At 37.9% G+C, this 20202-nt stretch overlaps 1 protein-coding gene and 2 long non-coding RNA genes across 5 annotated transcripts; all 3 read left to right on the top strand.

Annotated features, from left to right (window-relative positions):
- Positions 1-385: 385 nt before the first annotated feature.
- On the top strand, positions 386-10102 carry LOC102808864 (uncharacterized). Of its 3 annotated transcripts, none has more exons than XR_013420314.2 (4): positions 386-465; positions 8996-9062; positions 9439-9634; positions 9972-10102. It is a non-coding gene; the product is annotated as an uncharacterized LOC102808864 (long non-coding RNA). The 3 variants fall into 3 exon arrangements; XR_013420315.2 differs by lacking the exon at positions 386-465 and adding an exon at positions 4127-4245; XR_438269.3 differs by lacking the exon at positions 386-465 and adding an exon at positions 4580-4619.
- Positions 10103-10533: 431 nt separating this feature from the next.
- Positions 10534-17045, top strand: LOC146746599 (uncharacterized). Its single transcript, XM_085498221.1, has 2 exons — positions 10534-10658; positions 10835-17045. Exon 2 carries the CDS (start codon positions 10947-10949, stop codon positions 17043-17045), a length of 6099 nt encoding a protein of 2032 aa, XP_085354347.1. The 5' UTR covers positions 10534-10658; positions 10835-10946.
- Positions 17046-17296: 251 nt separating this feature from the next.
- On the top strand, positions 17297-17604 carry LOC146746598 (uncharacterized). The gene is made up of 2 exons (XR_014929148.1): positions 17297-17377; positions 17554-17604. It is a non-coding gene; the product is annotated as an uncharacterized LOC146746598 (long non-coding RNA).
- The last annotated feature ends 2598 nt before the right edge of the window (positions 17605-20202 follow it).

The raw sequence follows: 20202 nt of genomic DNA, 5'->3' as shown, positions 1-20202 counted from the left end.
AACGTTTTTAGGTAATCTTGGAAGTCCGAATTACTAAACGTAAATATTCTTGGTATATTTTAACTCTAACCGGACCGGAAGTGAGAATGTGTTATTATGCTAAATATCCGAACATATTTTAGTACAAGGTAGTAACTATTACTTGTCAGTGTGTTACAGTGTGTGTCAATGTAATGCGTGTTAAGTACTGGACTTACCACCACTGAAATTACTGAAAAACAAAAGCATTTGATCTGATACAGACGGCTTGTTTGGTACACACTGACAAATACGGCTTTAGAATGTACAGTGCAATGTGGATTAACGAGGTGACAGCATGTAGGAGTGATACATGTGAAAAAGAAAATAAGCTGCTCAGATATCAGTAATTTCGTAATTCCTTTTTAACGATTTCAACTATTTTTAACCGAATGACTGAAGTTTTATAATATTCCAAGTAGACTTTGGCTACGTGTACATGTTTATGTGAGTATTGCAGCACGTTTTGTTTTCCCAGTGTTGCTGACTTATTTCTGTTCCTAAAATCCATTCTTTCTGTAGCATTTATTCGTGATCTTTGTAGAACGTATTTGGCTTGGTGTGTTCGCATTTTCACACTGATGCCACAACAGGTTGGTTATAGATAATTGTTAGAACTGTACTTACTGAGAGTATTGCTACAATGGCAATTACTGTACTTTAATGAAGTAATACTGTGAATTTAAGTGCTTTTCTAGCAGCCCAATTGCAGTTTGTGTGTTGTTACAGTGTACATGTGTTAAGTCACGTTTTGTACATGTCACATACATGAACAGGAGAGGCCGCACGTGTTAGTTACCAAAATCTGAATTTTGTACAGAACAATGGTTCGGAGATAAATAATTCAGCTATAACATATAGGAATATGTTATAGTCATATGTTCACCAACCATGTGAACACACTATAATAATTATATATGGAAAAATAACATCGCAATACCTGTGCATAGCCTCGAAATAAACGTAAAATACAATAATCTGAGCTATGCCTTTATACGTGAAATCTAGAATTGTTCATTAATGCTAGCACTGGAATTTATTTAGGAAAGAACTTTTTATATTGTCTAAGCAATATAAAGTCCTTTCACCAACGTATAGCACTGTTCCAATTGTAATTCAAGACTCAAGGTCGCCAGCAGCTATGTGAAATAAGTTGTCAGTAGACACTACTAATGTACATCAGTAACCATGGATACCTAGGGGACCCCTTCATGAAGCTCACTCCAAAAAACTGTCAGGGTGGATGCATTGTGTGTTTTCCCAATGTATGGCTCTGAGTCCATAGCCTGCGTCCATCTACAAACTACCAATGTCTTAAATTACCATGGTACTATCAAACTTAGCGGCCCCACAGTTCATTGCCTCACGTGCCTCACCCTTCGACTGAAATGCACGTTTGATGCTCCATGTTCATCTGAACATCAGATATTATAGCGAATATCCAGTTGAGCCATGGCATGTACAGTTGAACGCCTTTCATTTGCGGTTTTGTTCATTCTCATAGCCACCATGTCTAGCAAGGTACGATTCGTCCTCTTGCACTGCATGCATCCTTGTATGGGCTGTATTAGACTTTTAAATGTTGAGGATTGTCAAAGTTCTGTGATGATTTTCATATAAAAAAATGTTGTTCTTGGTCTGAGTGTATTCTCACTGGTCATCCATAGTGTTGTGTAAAAGCTTTGATTTGTTGTTTGTATTGCTATGGTTAATTTGTTGGTAAAATGGTTGGTGATAATCAATACATCCTTAACTCACATGGTTGGGATGTTATAATAGCTACCAATGGAGCTCCGTTCTTCGCACCAGCTGGATCTGTTTTTCATGAACATATGAACATGTTCGACTGCTCTAATACACAGTATGTCGTAGAATGATGGCAGCACAGCACTTTCCTTATCACCATTTCGACAAACTTAGTATAATATTGTATCTCTGTAGCACATTCACACCACAAGCTTCTCTGCCTTCGTCAGGTGTTTACTGTTTACCATTCATCATCAAATTCACTACTCGTGATAATAATGTTCTTGCGCACTTCTCCATTCACGAATTGTGATTGTTGGAAGTATATTCTCCTCTGAAAATGTAAAAGGGTCCATTATTTCTGGCCTGTTTATGATCTGGGATTACTCTAATCACTCACTCAAGTCACTGATCAGCTTCTCTAAACGTTATTGATATATTGTTTGGTTGCCATGGCAATGCATCTATATCGGCATTGTTATGTCAAGGCTGGTAACTAATACTAGTAGTCAGGTCGAAATTTGCCAATTGGTCCACCATCTTTGGCCTGTAGTGCTGACTCTGGCAGTTGTAACTACCTACGTCAATGGATTGTTATTCAAGACGACTTTTACAGCCGCTTTTACCTTAGGTTGGCTTCATGCAAATACTACACGACCTTCTCCAGATGTCTCTTGAAAGTCTTCGAAATACTATAACATCATCATAAAAGGCGTGGCAGATGTTCATGTTATTCCTTCCCAGTGCTTTCTCTATCGTCCTTTGACAAGTTGATCCAGTATTTTCTGGGCGCTCGCTTTGAGTAGTTGGTGTTTTTTAAAACTTTTTGTTACACTTCTATGACGCATTCATATTGTAAACAGTCATCAGTGCCACCTTGCATCCTAAATTTCTCTTGTAACAAAAAGGATTTGAAATAAATGTCTGTGGTAATATAATATGAACTTGCTATCATCGATACCTGTGAACTGGCATCGACTAGAGTCATTGCCTTTTTACCATTGATGATACTATTGAACTTGCTAAGTTTACTTATCAATCAATAGGGAGACCCTTAATGTCCACTTTGTGGCTCTCATCCCATGAAGACGACTACTGGAGTTATGACCTACCTTGCACTGTATACGCTTAGGGCAGTCACGTCACATATAGTCACATCCCTAACATTTAGCACATTGTTACCTAGACCTAGACGTTGACAATTGTATCATTACAATTCATTAGGTGTTCTTTCAGTACTACTATCCACAGGTGGTCCATTACTATATCTTCCTGTATTAGTACACATATCATTCCATGCCAGATTAGAATATCAACTTGACTCTACCACGCATTTGAATGGCTTCTATTAGCTTTTGTAGATGGGTGACATCCACTGATTCATCCACCTTCTGTTACATAGTATAACAGTTTATCATTGCAACTCCACTTGTATCATTTTCACCAAACATAATTTCCATTTAATCTAACACACATTTTCCGTGTCGACCACAGGAATGGTTAAACACGCGCCAGCAGCAGGTGGGTTCAATGATTTAGTAACTTGCAAGAGTAAAATAGTTTCTGTGTACTGATCTGAAGTTACCAAGTGTTGAACTTCTCACGATCACATCGTAAATATGATACAATTGGCTTCTACAGAAATTCGATACTATAAGCAACTGGGCATACCTGACAAGTGCAAAAACAACGCTGACCAAACCGAACTCTGTTTCTTGCGTCACCTCCATAACTTAATCTCGCATCTGTCAGCCTCAACGCTCAGCCTCTGCACGATACCTATTTCCCACTCCACTTTCTGTTTATTCACACATATCGAAACTATTAATCACTGGGTCTAACAGCAGAGGTGTTAATAAATTCAAAACAAATTCATGGAAAAAAAAAAAATTTTCTTTGAAAACAATGGTTGAAGTGAGATCTATGACATCACCTTTTTGTCAACAAACCATTGAACTCCCCCTTATGAGGGTGTTATTCTCTGTAATGGATGCGAATTCTGACAAAAGAGACCGTGCATGTTAGTTACCAAATAATATGGGTTTTGTTCTCATCCAGGGTTCGCAGGTCAAATCTGAATTGCGACTAGTAAAAAAGAATCAATCTCAGACAATCTCTGCTACAAAAAGTAATAACTTGAGGTTCCTAATTTGAGAAAGAAATTGCTATATTGTCTGAGCAATATAAAGTCCTCTCACAATCTTACACCTAGCACTGTTCCAATTGTTCTGTGATTTAACTGTAAACACTTTAGGTCGCCAGGTACCAGTTAACGTACATCAGTGTGACTTAAACGTGCACTGATGTGGTGCACTGACGTGGTCTCATCTCATCATTGGTGAATCTGGTCGTTCAATAGCCCAGTAGAAATATCACAACTCTCGGCCTTAGAACGCAGGACTACAACAAATATCAAAAGAAAATCGAATATTGTGGCGCCCACATTGATGTTACAGGTCAACAGTTACAACATCCAATCAGGTAGTTCAAAAATGATGCCTTCAATGTCAAATATTGACTTCAATATATATAAAAAAATATTACTTGTAAGTGTGTCAATGTTACTACATCAACAAGCATGGAACTCGCCACAATTTGAATTATTAATTAAAAAAGCATTAATTGTGATACAGATACTCGATTACAATTCGGGTGCTTGTTTGATGCATACAGAAAATACAGCTACAGAATGTTCAATGCAATGTGGAGAAACAAAATGACAGGATGTAGGAGTGATTCATGGAAATGAGAAAATAATTTGCTCAGATAGCAGTAATTTTAATGATTTCAACTATTTTTAAATGAGTTCTATAAATAATATACCCAGTCAATTGTGGCTACGTGTACATCTTCATGTGAGTATTGCACGTTTTGTTTTCCCAGTGTTGCTGACTTGTTCTGAAAATCCATTCATGCTGTAGCATTTATTTTCTATCGTTAATTTATTGACATTTTTTGACTTGTTGTGTTCGTATTTTCACACTGATGCCACATATAGACAATCTGCTCCTACTGATAGTGTGGCTACAATGACGCTAATGGTAGTCACGGTTAGCGTCAGATGAGTTTCTGTATTTTAATGAAGTCATACTGGCAATTTAGGTGCAGCCCCATTGCAGTTTGCGTGTTGTAACTGTGTACAAACTATTTTGTATATGTATATGGCATTCGCATCTAACTGCTCCATATGGTATTCACACTTAACCATACCATATGGTATTCATACTTAACCTTACCATATGGTATTCATACTTAACTGTACCATATGGTATTCGTACTTAACTGTACCATATGGTATTCATACTTTACTGTACCATATGGCATTCATACTTAACCGTACCATTTGGTGTCCATATTTAACCATACCATATCGTATGCGTACTTAACCATACCATATGGCATGGAATTGTCCTGTATATGGTAGGGTGTTATTGTAACCGTTCATTCAATTCATGATTATCTTCTCCATGTAGATCTATTCTTTGGTCACCATAACAATGCATCTGAATTGCATTATTATGCATCAGCATTGTTATGTCCAGGTCGGTATCTAATAGTTACTAATTTGCCAATGGGTCCAGCATTTTTGGCCTTTAGTATCAAGTCTGGTGGTTGTACCTATGTACGTCAATGGATTGTTATCTATGAAGACTTTTACCTGGTGCCCATAACAATAGTTGCAAATCCTTTCTGTAACAGCTATCCAAGATATTCAAGTTTGTGGGTTAGTTTTCTTCACTTGCAGAAAGACTTCTACTCGTATACGGCAATGGCAATGGTGCTAACCTTTTGCTCATGTCAAATTCATGGATCTGGTGTAATGATGCCCAGTCCTTTTTATTTGTGTCAAGTGCTGCCTGACATTCTTCTATCCAGATGTAAGGAGGAATCTGTGTATGCTCAATCTTTTGAGTTTTCATCAGCTGACCTGAGGTTAACTAATGTATCGGTCAGGTGATTGCCGAAGAGCATACACATTGCATTTTACAAATTTTGTTAGGTTTTCATTTGTCTTCTCATATGGCCACATTGCTCACCACTAATGGCAGTACAGTTCGGTGGATCATGCACATTAGTAACCATTAGTTTCAAATTCCTGTATCTCATAGGCTGTTATCGACATTCGCTCTGAGTAGTTGGTGTTTTTGTCATTAGGGTTATTACCTACCTTATGTATGTGATGTATAATCGTGTCTCTGACATTTAGCACATGGTTCCTGACACTCTTTTGCCATATGACCCTGATTGCCGATAGCATTTACATATTTATCGTTTGTGTGCTTGCACCTGTTGTTTGACCCGAGGTATTCATTGACTGACTATCTCTAGGGGAACCAATTTCACTATTTTAATTTGTGTTACTTGTGCGCATATTTCTGTTATTTGTCTCTGCAAATCTACAACGTCATTCCCTGGTCTTTCAGGTGCATTAGGTCAATCTGTAATCCTTCCGGGATTAACTATCATAAAATTGCTGCTGGAGATGAATATTTACTTGTTCCTTCACTGACTCTACACCATTAAACAACTCCCATTAGCTTTTGTTGGTGGCTGCCATAATCACACACTTATTCATCCATCTTCTGATGTGCAAGTTTCTTAATGCATCTTCACTTATATTGACTTCATCGAACATCAGTTCCAATTCATATTAAACACATTTACTGTGTTGACTGAAGGAATGTTGTTGAACACAGACCCAGCAATCGGCGCTTTCAATGACTTAGTAATAATGAATTTACTAACTATTGAACCACATCTGCAAGTTGGATACTATCATTGGGACCCTTGACTTCCACATCAAAACTGGGAAATCCCGACCAATGCAAACACAGCAGGACGATCTCCCACTAATGACGAAACCAAACTTTTTGTATCACACCAGTCCTGCATCTCGGCTTCTAACACCTATCATAGTTTATCCTTTAAAGCCACTTCTTGCTTTTGGCGTCATTTCCACATCTTTATATCACGTACATGTCTGTCAAAACGCCCGACCTCTCTATGCTACCTCTTTTCCACCTCACTTTCTGCATCTTCACACAAAACAAAACTACTGTCATCATTATCAGAGCGGTTATTGTTGCTCAATTCTCTGTGTTGGGGAATAAAGGATGCCTATAATGAAATGATCTATAAAGAGAAATTGATCATGGTCGCCTATTTTGGAAAAGAAATTGTTATATTGTCTAAGCATATCTAGCACTGCTCAAATTGTTGCTCACCTTGCCCATCCATCGATATTATTCCTATCCATACAAGTTTATCTATCACTAACATGACTTTCTGTTCATAGTTTTTTCGTGGTTTTAATCTTCAATCTTTTAATCTTTAATCTTCTTTTAAAGCTCTCTTTTACTTTTACTTTTGTTTTAGCTGAGTAGCATATTCCTTGGCATGCATCAAGCTTGGGTTAAATTCCTAGTGTGAGGCGTATCTCGGGTCTTCACAAATTCGTTTAGGCTTAACTACAGTCTCAACATGATTTCATACATGCTGACACACTTAAGAAAGCACCATATTAATTTATATTACGTTCATTTTCAGAGTTGTTCACTCAATGTCACTCACATGAATTGCTTTCATCCTGTCGTCCTATGTTTCCATCATTGATGTGGCAGATACTTTCCATTAGATTTAGTATTCAAAGTCCTTGTCACAATGTTTCACCTTACTCTTCTTTCTATATTCGAGTAGTTTCCTTCTTTTTTTAACACCTTATTACTGACATTGTCAATAACGTACACACTGTGGAACTTGTTGATCTTCATTCTTCTTTCCCCTGGTTGCATAAATGATGGAACATGGTGGGTCATTCCAATGGACACGTGTTAGAGAAGGTCACTAACTCACATGTGAGCGTTAACAAACTTCTAAAAGAATTCGGTGCAATTGCCTTCCATCTTTTCTACTCGTTCCTCTATGTTGTGAAGATTGAGGTTTATCCGCCAACCAAATTTATCTAAGTCATCTCTTTAGTCGTTGTTCTGCCGTGTTCAATCTCACTCGCAATTGCTCTACCCCCCTGCCCTCCATTTCGTGTTGTCATTGTTATATACGGTCATTTGCAGTGCCAATCGATTGCTGTATATCTTCAACTTTCTGGTTTAACTCACCATCGATACCTTGTGTTCTAATTTCCCAACCTCTTCTTCTGATTTGGAATAGTATTTTAATTGGAATGGGTGACTGTTGACAGTCAAATATACAAGTTGCAGAAGATATATTTCTAAGCTCTTCTACTCAGTACATATACATACAATTAATATCGCACATATTCGGAACATCTTTAATATTATAGTCAGGCACTACTCATCTCAGGTGCTTATAATATTTATTATAGTAATTATTAGTCCCCGTTCGGACGAAGTCCGAAAACGGGGACTTATAATTCGGTCTCCGTCCGTCCGTCCGTCCGTCCGGAGTCATATTTCAGAATCCGTCGGACCGATTCCATTCATTCTTTGCATGTGCCTAGTACTTTATGTGGGACATATTCACATGCAGTGGTTTAGCGATTCGATTAAAAATGGCCGACTGGCAGCCATCTTGTTTTTTGAAAATGTCGTATTTTGGACATGCTTTGTCAGTTTTCATTCAAATTTGGTACACAGATTATATATGTTAGGATACATGTCCTCCGACTGTTTGTGTGTGCGTTCATCCGTGCGTGCGTCTGTCCGTCCGTCCGTCTGTGCGTGCATCTATGAGGAGTCATATTTCAGAATCTTTTGGACCAATTTTGTTCATTCTTTGCATGTGCCTAGTACTTTATGTGGGACATATGCACATGCAGTGGTTCAGTGATTCAATTTAAAATGGCCGACTGGCAGCCATTTTAGACATGCTTTCATTCAAAATTGGTAAATAGATTATACATGTTAGAATACATGTCCATGACAATATCTTTAGCAATTTGATAAAAGATGGCCGACTGGCAGGCATGTTTTTTTTTTTTTAAATATGGTATCTTGGACATGCTTTGTCAGTTTTCATTCAAATTTGGCACATACTTTATACATGTTAGGATACACCTCCATGACAATTTGCTTCAAAATCGGATCAAGGATGGCCGATTGACAGCCATCTGACTTTTTGGCTTTACTACTATATTTCCAAGATTTATGTATTTATGTACCATTTTACATATATATATTATTATTATTTTGAATCTCTTTAAGTTATTAATTATGTTGTTTGTGTTATTAATTGAGAATCTTTATTTTTACAGTGTTTTCAATTTGTTATAAAGTGGCGACAACATGGCAACTAAGATTTTGATTATGGCTTTGGCATTGGTAAGTTTCCATCTGATACAATTGTATTAAGTGATACATTTGTGTACATGCTTTCATGGACTTTTGTGTACATGTTTTCATGGACTGAGTGTTTATTACATATCTTGTTTTTTAAATGTGAAGTTCAACTGCTTTTTAAAAAAACACACATATTTTAATTAAAGTGAAGATTTAAGGCAAATCTTACAATGCCGAGGTATTGTTTATTTACTGCAAATAAATTAATTATACTTTATTTTTAATTTCAGTATGTCCACCAATCATTAAAATTCGCTAAATTAAATCCATATTAATATGCAAAATAACAATGGATCTTTTTGGATCAGAATGACCTAATTACAATGACCTGATTGTATGTATTCTGTTCGTTAATCAGGTGTTGCTCTGTGCTGTCTTAGTCAGTGCCCAGCCAAGAATCGATCTATGGAAATTTAAATTAAATCGTGCGGTCGAAAACAACGCACTAGATGGTTATACGGCCAAAACCAGCGCACTGGATGGCGCTGAATCAGACGAGGAAACGAACATTCCAGACGAGTTACCTTTAAATTATTAGACACAGGCCATTCAAGGTTATTGTTAATTTTGAGAATGTATAAACCAGTACGATTTTTTATATAGTTAAAAAAAAGTTGAAATACCATACCCAACCGTAGAACAATTGACATGACAATTCTCAAGAACGGAATAAAACTGACAACTACACTACACTACACTACACTACACTACACTACACTACACTACACTACACTGCGAATCAGTAAGAGGAAGAAGATATATTTTTTGTATTTCAAAAATGCGATTTGAAAAAAAAAAACATAGCTGATAATTCACTGAGACATATGAGCTTGTCACATTTCATTGCGTGCAATTCGTGAGTGTGTATGTTAATATGTTACTCTTTTTCAGGTGGTGTGTACTTTGAAGGTTACTGAAAATAAAACGACGCTGAACAAGTCACTACCAAGTAATTAGCAACTGGTGGCGGTAATTCATCTTTAGAACATAATAAAATATGACCATTAAATATTGTCACTCGACATTAATATGCCTAGTTGTTCAATCAGTGTCATGTGCACATGTCCAATCTAGCGTCTTCAATCCCTTCGTACTTATAAATGGAACACAGACGTTTCTGCCGACATATTCTGCAACCAATTATGAGATTTTATTACATGTAAACACTCCTAATATACAGCAGGATAAAAGAATGTGATGTCCCCTTTACCAATACAAACAGTTTTTCACTTATTTTACGTACCGCATATAATTTTTGGACCGTACAAAGTGACATAATAAGAAGGATATACTGGAATATAGTTCATATACTATGCTGATAGTAACTGATACTTGTTTTGTTTGAAAGGGCAATTTTTCCATAGAGATACATCGAATGGGTCTAATGATTGATAATTGATAATTTGTATTTAAATTACTGTCGTAATGTTGCTACCGTCGTACGGTAAATCTAGGAATTCCTCTACAGCGCCCTCTATTGCAATTGTTTGTTTGTTATGCACTGGAGTAGAAATGCCGTCAACGTAAATATGGCAGCCATTTAAAGACCGGGCTCCATCAGTTTGCCCCGAAATCTAGGTGAATACTTAATTTAAATGTATTTTCTAGTAGCGATAGAAATGATTAATATCTATTGGTGCCGACATTACAATTGTGTTTGATTCTTTGTATTTTATGGATTTGTATTTGATGATTCAAAATGTGCATGTTCATTACGACGTTGCTCAAGTTTTATATGTACTTTTGTACTGTAGTTTACCTGGATGGTATAGACAGCAAAAATAAAGTTCGTGAAGACTACGAAATTACAGCTATTATCATTCTGAGTAAAGAATTAAGGGTAGCGCCCGCAACAGTAAACTAGAAATGTCCGAGGACACAGAAGTTCAGCTTGAAGGTCAATCTCCAGTCGATGAAGACAGAGATCAAGCAGCAAGTGTCAATGGGACGCGAACGCGGACTTTAGCACTGAAAGGTAAGGAGCTCAGATTCAACATTCTTAGAAGAGATTTGAAAGCAAAGAAATCTGAACTTAGTAAAGCCAAAAGAAATGCCATTATGCAAAAAGGATTTGAAGATACCCGAGCACTTAAACAAAAGCTGTTAGTTGCACAGATAGCATGGCAAGACATAAGTGAACTTTATGATGAACTTGCTGAATTGTTGGAAAAGCAGGAAGAAATTGCTGCATTCACAAAACAGAAACAACAAGACTTTTTGGAATGGCATAAATTTGAGGATGACATCAAAGTAGAAATTCAACATCGTATTGATATGGAAATGCTAAACCCTGAATCACTCAAATCAAGTTCACAGAAAACTAAAATTAGTAGCCATAGCAACCGTACAACTTCCAGTGTCAGGTCAATGAAACTGGAACTTAAGAAACAGGAAGCTGCATTGAGAGTACAGCTAGCGTTTGCACAAAAGGAAAAACAGCTAGAAAGAGAGGAGCTAGAACATAGAAGGAGGATTGAAGAATTAAAGTTACATAAGAAACTTGCTGAAAATCAGGCACAGCAAGAAGTGATATATGAAGTAGACAGATCTGATGAAGGAAGTCAGAATTTGAGTGGCATACTGCCAGCCAATAAGGATGAAGATATGTACAGATTTTTAAATTCACAACCAGAGATGGATGAACAACACTCACAATCAAATAATACAGAAGCACAAAGGGCTATGCAAACTACTAGTTGTACAGCCAGCAGTGTTGATTACAGCCATGTTCCTTCAGTACACGATCAGAACTGTGCATTAATTTTGTCACCAAAAATGGAAGCAAAGGTAAACAAGAAAGTAGAAAACAAGGATGCCAGGGCCAAGGTGAGCAGTGTTCCAAACCCACTTGCGAATGAAGTCACTGATGCTATGAAACAGTTGGTGGACTCATTTAGGCTTCCTCAAGTCAAATTAGAAATTTTCAGTGGAAACCCACTCCAGTTTCCATCATGGGAGTCCTCTTTCAAGTCTCTGATTGAGTCAAAGGCCCCCTCAGTGGTTGAAAGATTAAATTTGTTGAGCCAACATCTGTCTGGTGAGCCCAAAGCAATGGTTAATAGCTACCTCTTGCTCCAAACTGAAGAGGCATTTGTACAAGCCAAAGCTGAGTTGAAGGACAGGTATGGTAACAATACAGTGATTGCCAAGGCATTCATAGATAAGCTTGCATCATCACCAAGGATCCAACCACGTGACTCCATTGGACTCCGAAGATTTTCTGATATGTTAAATGAAGTTGTTGCAGCAAAGCGAACAATACATGATCTTGGTGTCTTGGATTACCCACAAGAAAATGCAAAGCTGGTAGCTAAAATTCCAACTTATATAGAAAACCAATGGAGACGTATTACACATGCCAGTGTTAGCAGTGGATGTTTTCCAACCTTTGAGCGGTTTGCATTATTTGTGAAAGAAAAGGCAAAAGAAGCAAACATACCTGCTTTTGAACCTGAAGTGAAAGACTGGAAGGAATCTTCTGTTTTCAATAGAGAAAGCAAAAACACCAGCAGGGGAGGGAACCAAGTGAAAGCTAGAACATTTACCACAAATGTAATCAGTGGTAATGAAGATCTGAAGTGCCCTTTTTGCAAAGAACAGCACCATATTGATGACTGTGACAAACTGATGAATCTTCACAGAAGAGAACGGAAGCAATTCTTCAAGACAGAAGGTCTGTGCTATGCTTGTGGGATGACTAAAGAACACAATGGGAGAGCATGTACATCCAGAGTTGATTGTAAGAAATGTTCAAAAAAACATTTGACAGCTCTCCACTATGATGAAAACCGTACTACCAGTGTAAGTCATTGCATTTCTGTATGTAACAGAGAAGGACAGACAACTGACAACTCCATGATTGTACCTGTATGGGTACGAAGCAAAGTTAATCCCAACAGAGAAATCTTACAATATTGTGTTCTAGATCCACAGAGCAATACCTGTTTCATCTCAAAAGAACTTCAGAAACAACTTAGAATCATAGGGCATGATACTGAACTGACACTGTCAACAATGCAAATGAATGGCGCAGTTGTTTCAGCTAAGAGGATAAGGGATTTAGAGATTCTTAGTTACGACAGAAAAGTTGTAATACCAGTGCCAACATCCTACACCAGAGACCATGTTCCAGCAGAGAGACACCAAATCCCAAGTTCAGAGGTGGCAATGAAGTGGAACCATCTACAAAGAATTGCTGATAAGATACCTCCAATCATGCCTCAAGTTAAGGTTGGAATATTAATAGGTAACAATGTTCCATCGGCTGTAAGACCTAGAGATATCATAGCTGGCGATGAAGATCATCCATATGGCCAAAGGTCTCTACTAGGATGGGGAATAGTTGGAACAATTTGTTCAAATTCAGAAAACAATGTTGTGTCAAACCGCATTGTGACCACAGAAACAAATGCAGCGAGTCAGCTTACAGCCATGCCTGCAAATAAGCCGAAATTAGTTAACAGATTGGTAGTTCAGTCAACCTCAAAGGAAATAGTGAGTACACAACAGATTCAACAGATGTTTGAACGGGACTTTATTGAACATAAACACAAACAAGATTCTCTGTCAGTTAATGATCATAAGTTCATCAGGTGCCTCTCTGACAATATCATCAAGAGAGAGGATGGTCACTATGAGATGCCCCTTCCACTGAAGTACAATAATCTTCGACTTCCAAACAACAAACCATTAGCTGTAAAAAGAACATTACAACTCAAAAGACGATTGCAAAGAAATCAGAAATACAAGAAAGATTACTTCACATTTATGGAAGATATCCTAACCAACTGTGCTGAAGAAGTTCCTGAAGATCAACAGAATGTAGATGGCAGGGTGAATTATGTACCACATACAGGTGTGTATCACCCCAAAAAACCTGATAAGATCCGTGTGGTTTTTGATTGCTCTGCAAGATATGATAGCATATCTCTTAATGACTGTCTTCTCCAAGGACCTGATCTTACCAATGGTCTAGTTGGGGTCTTAAGTCGCTTCAGAAAAGAAGAGGTGGCAGTGATGGCGGACATCCAGGGTATGTTCCACCAGTTTCATGTCACTCCAAATGATAGGGATCTGTTACGCTTCTTATGGTGGAAAGATGGTGACTTGGATAAGGAATTGTCTGAGTACAGAATGACTGTACACTTATTTGGTGCAGCCAGTTCACCAGGATGTGCCAACTTTGGTCTGAAGAGAGCAGCAGATGATGGAGAGGAGGAATTTGGTGAAGAAGCAGCTAGTTTTATCAGAGATGACTTTTATGTAGACGATGGGTTAAAGTCAGTTTCAGATGTAAGCAAAGCCATCACCCTTGTTAACAATAGTATTGATATTTGTGCTAAAGCTGGGTTGAAACTGCACAAGTGGATCTCAAACAAGAGAGAAGTGCTGGATGCAATACCTCCTGAAGCTCGTGCGTCGAGTTTGATGGAAGTAAACCTTCAAACAGACCTCTTACCTGTAGAAAGAGCATTAGGAGTGACATGGGTCGTGGAGGGTGACTTTTTCCAATTTAGAATATTATTGCGCGACTTACCACTTACTCGCAGAGGTATTCTTGCTACCATCTGCTCAGTGTATGATCCTTTAGGTTTTGCAGCCCCAGTAATCCTAACTGGAAAGATCATCTTGCAAGAATTATGTAGAAATAATGTTGATTGGGATGATCCCATCACTGAAGACCTCAGAATGAAATGGATACAGTGGAGAACTGACATTCTTGAGTTACAGAGTTTGAAGGTAAACCGTTGCTATAAACCTAACAACTTTGGTGAAGTCAAGAGAATAGAGCTTCATTACTTCTCTGATGCCAGTGAAACAGGTTATGGACAGAGCACATATTTGAGACAAATCAACCAGGATGACGAAGTATACTGTTCTTTCGTCATAGGAAAGGCCAGAGTCACACCACTCAACAAACAAATCACCATCCCTCGCCTTGAGCTGACAGCAGCAGTTTTATCTGCAAGAATGAGTCACTACATCACCACAGCACTACAGTTTAAAGATGTGAAAGAGTATTTTTGGGTAGATAGTAAAGTTGTTCTTGGATACATAAATAATGAATCCAAACGTTTTCACACCTATGTCGCCAACAGGGTCCAGCAGATACGAGAGTTGACTTCTCCAGATGCATGGAAGTATGTTAACACTGCCTCAAACCCAAGTGATGACGCTAGCAGAGGGATAACTGCCAGGCAACTTATCAAAGATTCTAACTGGTTAACTGGACCAGATTTTCTATGGAATGATAAGTCCCTATCTGCAACAGAATTTCGATATGAGTGTACCAGTGACACAGAAGAAGAGATGAGGAGAGAAATGAAGAGAACTTCCACGGTATTGAAGACTAATTCACTCACAGCCTGTTCAGATGGTCAATTGATCAACCGCTTTGATCAGTACTCATCATGGGACGCATCTAAACGAGCAGCCGCTAATTGTCTACGTCTTAAGGCAAAAATGTTGAGAGCCACCAAAACCATAAATAGAAAGTTAGATCTCACAGATGTCATGTCAGAAACTAATACACCCTTAACTGTACAGGATCTCGCAGAAGGTGAAAAAGCCATAATACAAGAGGTCCAAAGTAGAGCCTTTCAGAAAGAAATACAGATACTGAAGGAAATGAAGCTAGTGGGTAACCCACAATCTAGAAACCAACTAAAGGCACGAAATATACAGTTCAGAAAATCCAGCACTATATATAAACTGAATCCATTCATAGATGACCAGGGTTTGCTGAGAGTTGGAGGTAGAATACAGAAATCCTGCCAGCTCTTTGAAATTAAACATCCAGTCATCTTACCCAAGAATATTCACATAACAACACTAATAGTGCGACACTTCCATGAACAAATCAATCATATGGGAAGAGGCTGTACTCACAACTACATCCGACAGCATGGATATTGGATCATCAGTGGCTCATATACAGTGTCTAAATTGATCAATCAGTGTGTCACATGTAGGAAGTTCAGAAGAGCACCCCAAACTCAGAAAATGGGAGACCTTCCAAGTGACCGCATAAAGGAAGCCCCACCATTCACATATTCAGGTGTAGATCTTTTTGGACCATTCTTAATCAAGGAGAGGAGGAGCCAGTTGAAGAGATATGGTGTAGTTTTTGTGTGCATGGCATCCAAGGCAATTCATCTGGAGACTGTCAACTCTCTAGATACCAATTCTTTCATCAATGCGGTGAGAAGATTTGTTAGCATCCGTGGACCTATTAGGCAGCTGAGAGCAGATTGTGGCACTAACATCGTTGGAACACACAATGAAATGATTAAGGGCCTGAAAGAGATTGATCAGAAGAAAATGGCTGATTTCTTGATAGGTCAGAGGTGTGATTGGATTGAGTTTAAATTCAATGTTCCCAGCAGTAGTCACATGGGAGGAATTTGGGAGAGACAAATAAGGACTGTTCGAAGTGTTCTGGAACCCCTCATCTATCAGGCAGGTCCACAGCTGGATGATGAGTCCTTTCGCACATTTATGGCCGAAGTGCAGAACATCGTAAATTCAAGACCAATTACTCTCAATCAGCTGAGTGAATCCGATTCTCCAGAACCTCTGACACCAAACCATTTGTTAACGATGAAGACCAGAATACTTCTTCCCCCACCAGGCAACTTCCAGAAGGCTGATATGTACTCAACACGTAGATGGAGAAGAGTACAGCACTTAACCAATGAATTTTGGAACCGATGGAGAAAAGAATTTTTGCATACGCTACAGCAAAGGCCAAAGTGGACCACATCACAGTACAATCTGAAATTGGGTGACATAGTCATTATCAAGGAAGATAATGTACCACGTAACTTCTGGCGTCTTGGCAGAGTGACAGCAGTGTATCCTGGGAAAGATGGTTTGGTACGCAAAGTACAGCTTACTACTGCCAGTTCCATAGTGGACAGACCAATCCACAAGCTTGTACTGCTCCTTGCTGTTGATGAAGACTAATTGGGACTATGAATAACATTGAGTACAGTTAAATTGTTACCTTTATTGTTGATGTTATTTTTTGTGAACTCTTACTTGAATTTCAAGAGCAATTATTTTTATAGACATAGTTTGATATAGATATTATAAAGTTTGGCATGAGTGCAAATGTACGATAAATTACCCATTTGCAGAGAGGAGTGTTGCTACCGTCGTACGGTAAATCTAGGAATTCCTCTACAGCGCCCTCTATTGCAATTGTTTGTTTGTTATGCAATGGAGTAGAAATGCCGTCAACGTAAATATGGCAGCCATTTAAAGACCGGGCTCCATCAGTTTGCCCCGAAATCTAGGTGAATACTTAATTTAAATGTATTTTCTAGTAGCGATAGAAATGATTAATATCTATTGGTGCCGACATTACAATTGTGTTTGATTCTTTGTATTTTATGGATTTGTATTTGATGATTCAAAATGTGCATGTTCATTACGACGTTGCTCAAGTTTTATATGTACTTTTGTACTGTAGTTTACCTGGATGGTATAGACAGCAAAAATAAAGTTCGTGAAGACTACGAAATTACAGCTATTATCATTCTGAGTAAAGAATTAAGGGTAGCGCCCGCAACACGTAGCGTTTTCAACTTAGTAGTTATCTTGTCTGTCTGCCTGCGTGTCTGTCCTCCTATCTATCCTTCCCACATTGTGCTACCATGTTCCCGGGAGGGGCACTCGAATCGGGGCTCAGTTTGCAGGCTGCAACACACAAACGTGTATTTTGAGTGGTTTTCAAACAAATAGTCACGTGTATGCACACACGGTGTTTATGATTATTGAAGTCGAAATAAAATTATTCTTTGCAAATATATTTTTCTTTTTAATCTCAATTTCCTTTGTGATTCTCCTGGCGAACATGCCGGCGAATCGCCAGTGTGAATCTGTATTGCAGATTTCTTTGTTAACAACAACTCGGTAATTATGAAGAAACACATAAGACAGTTAATAGTAAGTGGTGGCGTTGTATGGTGCATTACTTATAAACAAGCATTTATATGGATTGTTTCCTGCATATGGCCCAAGATCGAACTTGTTCGGTGATATAGTTGTTGGGTGTCTACTTACTATATATTTCAAGTTTCTGAGACGGACCATATTGGACTATGCGTATACCCCATGACACAGAACCAGGACAGGAAACATTGAAGCTATTCTTTGGGATTGTTGGCGCGATGGAAAGCATGTATAGCGATGAGAACATGTGAACATCAATAAATATAAACTCAATAGCCAAAAACACCAAAAAAAGTCGCCGCTGTAATGGCAGTATTTTCGTTACAAACCCACGAGTGAACTTTGTAAACTTTAGGGATATGTTGTTACATCGCCATAACCCCCCCCCCCGCGCACACTGACTCACTCGAACTGAACCGTATACACACGACTTGATATCGGCGTGTCGTAAAATTTAGTTTTTTTTTATTATAAATAAGCGGGTGTGTATGTATGTATGTTACTACTAGTAACAGCCTTTTTCCAACACAGGTCAGATAATTGTAATCATGATATCACACGTACAATAGAGGGGATGCGTGGCTAAATTGTCACAGCATAGAAATCTATATGCGAACGAGCAAAGCAAGGAGTGAGTATTTCAGAGAGTGTCAATCATTAACCATTACTGTTAACGAAGCACAATAAGCTTGGATTGGTTGTAGATATAAATCAGAACGAATCACCAATTCAACAACGAATATTGTTGGTTTCCTTGCCATTATTGAGTTTTTTTATATATCGGTATTTCGGTGTAAACATTGCAGTTTCTCTAGATAAAGTTCCAAGGTATTATTTTTACTGCGGATATTTCTCTCCGCTTCTTTTTGTTCCTGGACCTTGTAACGGTTATAAAACTTAAAAAATAAATATAGCCGTACATACAAATAAAAAAAAGTGAAACCCAGATAAGAATTGAAGGTCAAATGAATATTGTCACGTGCAAAGTATTAACAACAACAAAGACTGAATTCGCAGCGAATTGGATACCCCTTATTCGACATTAATGTGTGTAATATCATGAATAATTTATTTTTTCAGGTAATAAATTTGGTAATTTGTAAATGTACTGTGATGCTTATGTACACGTCTTGGATGTCCTTGTCGGTCAATTTAGTTTAGTTTTGTTGTTTGTAATGATACTTCCTTGTTGTATGTTATATTTGCTCGCTTATAAGTCAATACAATCATATGTAGGTCGTCATCCGCGATATTTATATTTGTCCCTTTGTTTTACTTTACTTTTACTGTTATGTCATTTATTCAATACGGAGAATATTTTTCTGATATATGGAAAAAGCAAAGGCTAGCCCTTCACATAAGTCTGGCTCAATACATGATCGATAATTTGAAAATAATTGTCATATACACTTTTACAGATTTTTGAAACCGTTACTTGTTGATAGTTCGTGGCAAATGGCGGCCAAGTTAATTTCTAATATTTTCTGGAATCTAACATTTTTGTTTTTAGGCGTAATTTCAGCTTTCGTTAAGTAATCACAATTTAAAGTTTAGCTGAAGTTTTCAAAGTTATGCTTGTGGTGGCAACATCGCCCTTTCAAAAATAAGATGTTGAAATGAACAACGTAAATTAAAAATCCTATTTTCAATTTGAGGCTTTTCATTTTATTGACGCGTTAGGTGATACTGTCACGTACCGAACGAAATTAACAATAGATCAAAGGCAAGTGGAATCATTAATGTATCCAGTCAGTTGTCTTCCCACGCTTCGTCAACGTGATGATCACGTCGGTGACCTGCAATGTACGCTATAGAAAAGTAACGTTTTTCATTGTCTGTATCGAATTTTAGTTGTCTGTCTGGAAAATAAGAGACAGAATAAGGTTGGGGACGTCTGAGCTACATGTGTATTTTCTGTATACCCCACATTCTATGGATAATGATGAACTAAATAAAATTACTTTTATTAACTTTTAGAAAAGCTTTCTAGTCTTAGTCAACTATAAGGTTTTCCTTAACAATCCTAAAATGTACAAAGGGCAGTGTTTTGAATTGTGAACCTCAGGCGCTCAATGAAAAATAGATCCGTATTTGTGACACCCCCGAAAACTAGAGTTTCTTGTTTCTGTCGCTGGCTGCGCACTTGTTCACAAAATGACGGAGCGCC

Source organism: Saccoglossus kowalevskii, chromosome 4 (assembly GCF_978046115.1).
Source record: "Saccoglossus kowalevskii chromosome 4, keSacKowa6.1, whole genome shotgun sequence".
Classification (NCBI taxonomy): Eukaryota; Metazoa; Hemichordata; class Enteropneusta; family Harrimaniidae; genus Saccoglossus; species Saccoglossus kowalevskii.
Note: the sequence above shows the minus strand (reverse complement) of the source record. Positions and strands in the feature narration are given on the sequence as shown.

Bases quoted from the DNA above. Each gene is read 5' to 3' on its own strand.
- LOC146746599 (XM_085498221.1), top strand. From the start codon at position 10,947: ATGTCCGAGGACACAGAAGTTCAGCTTGAAGGTCAATCTCCAGTCGAT.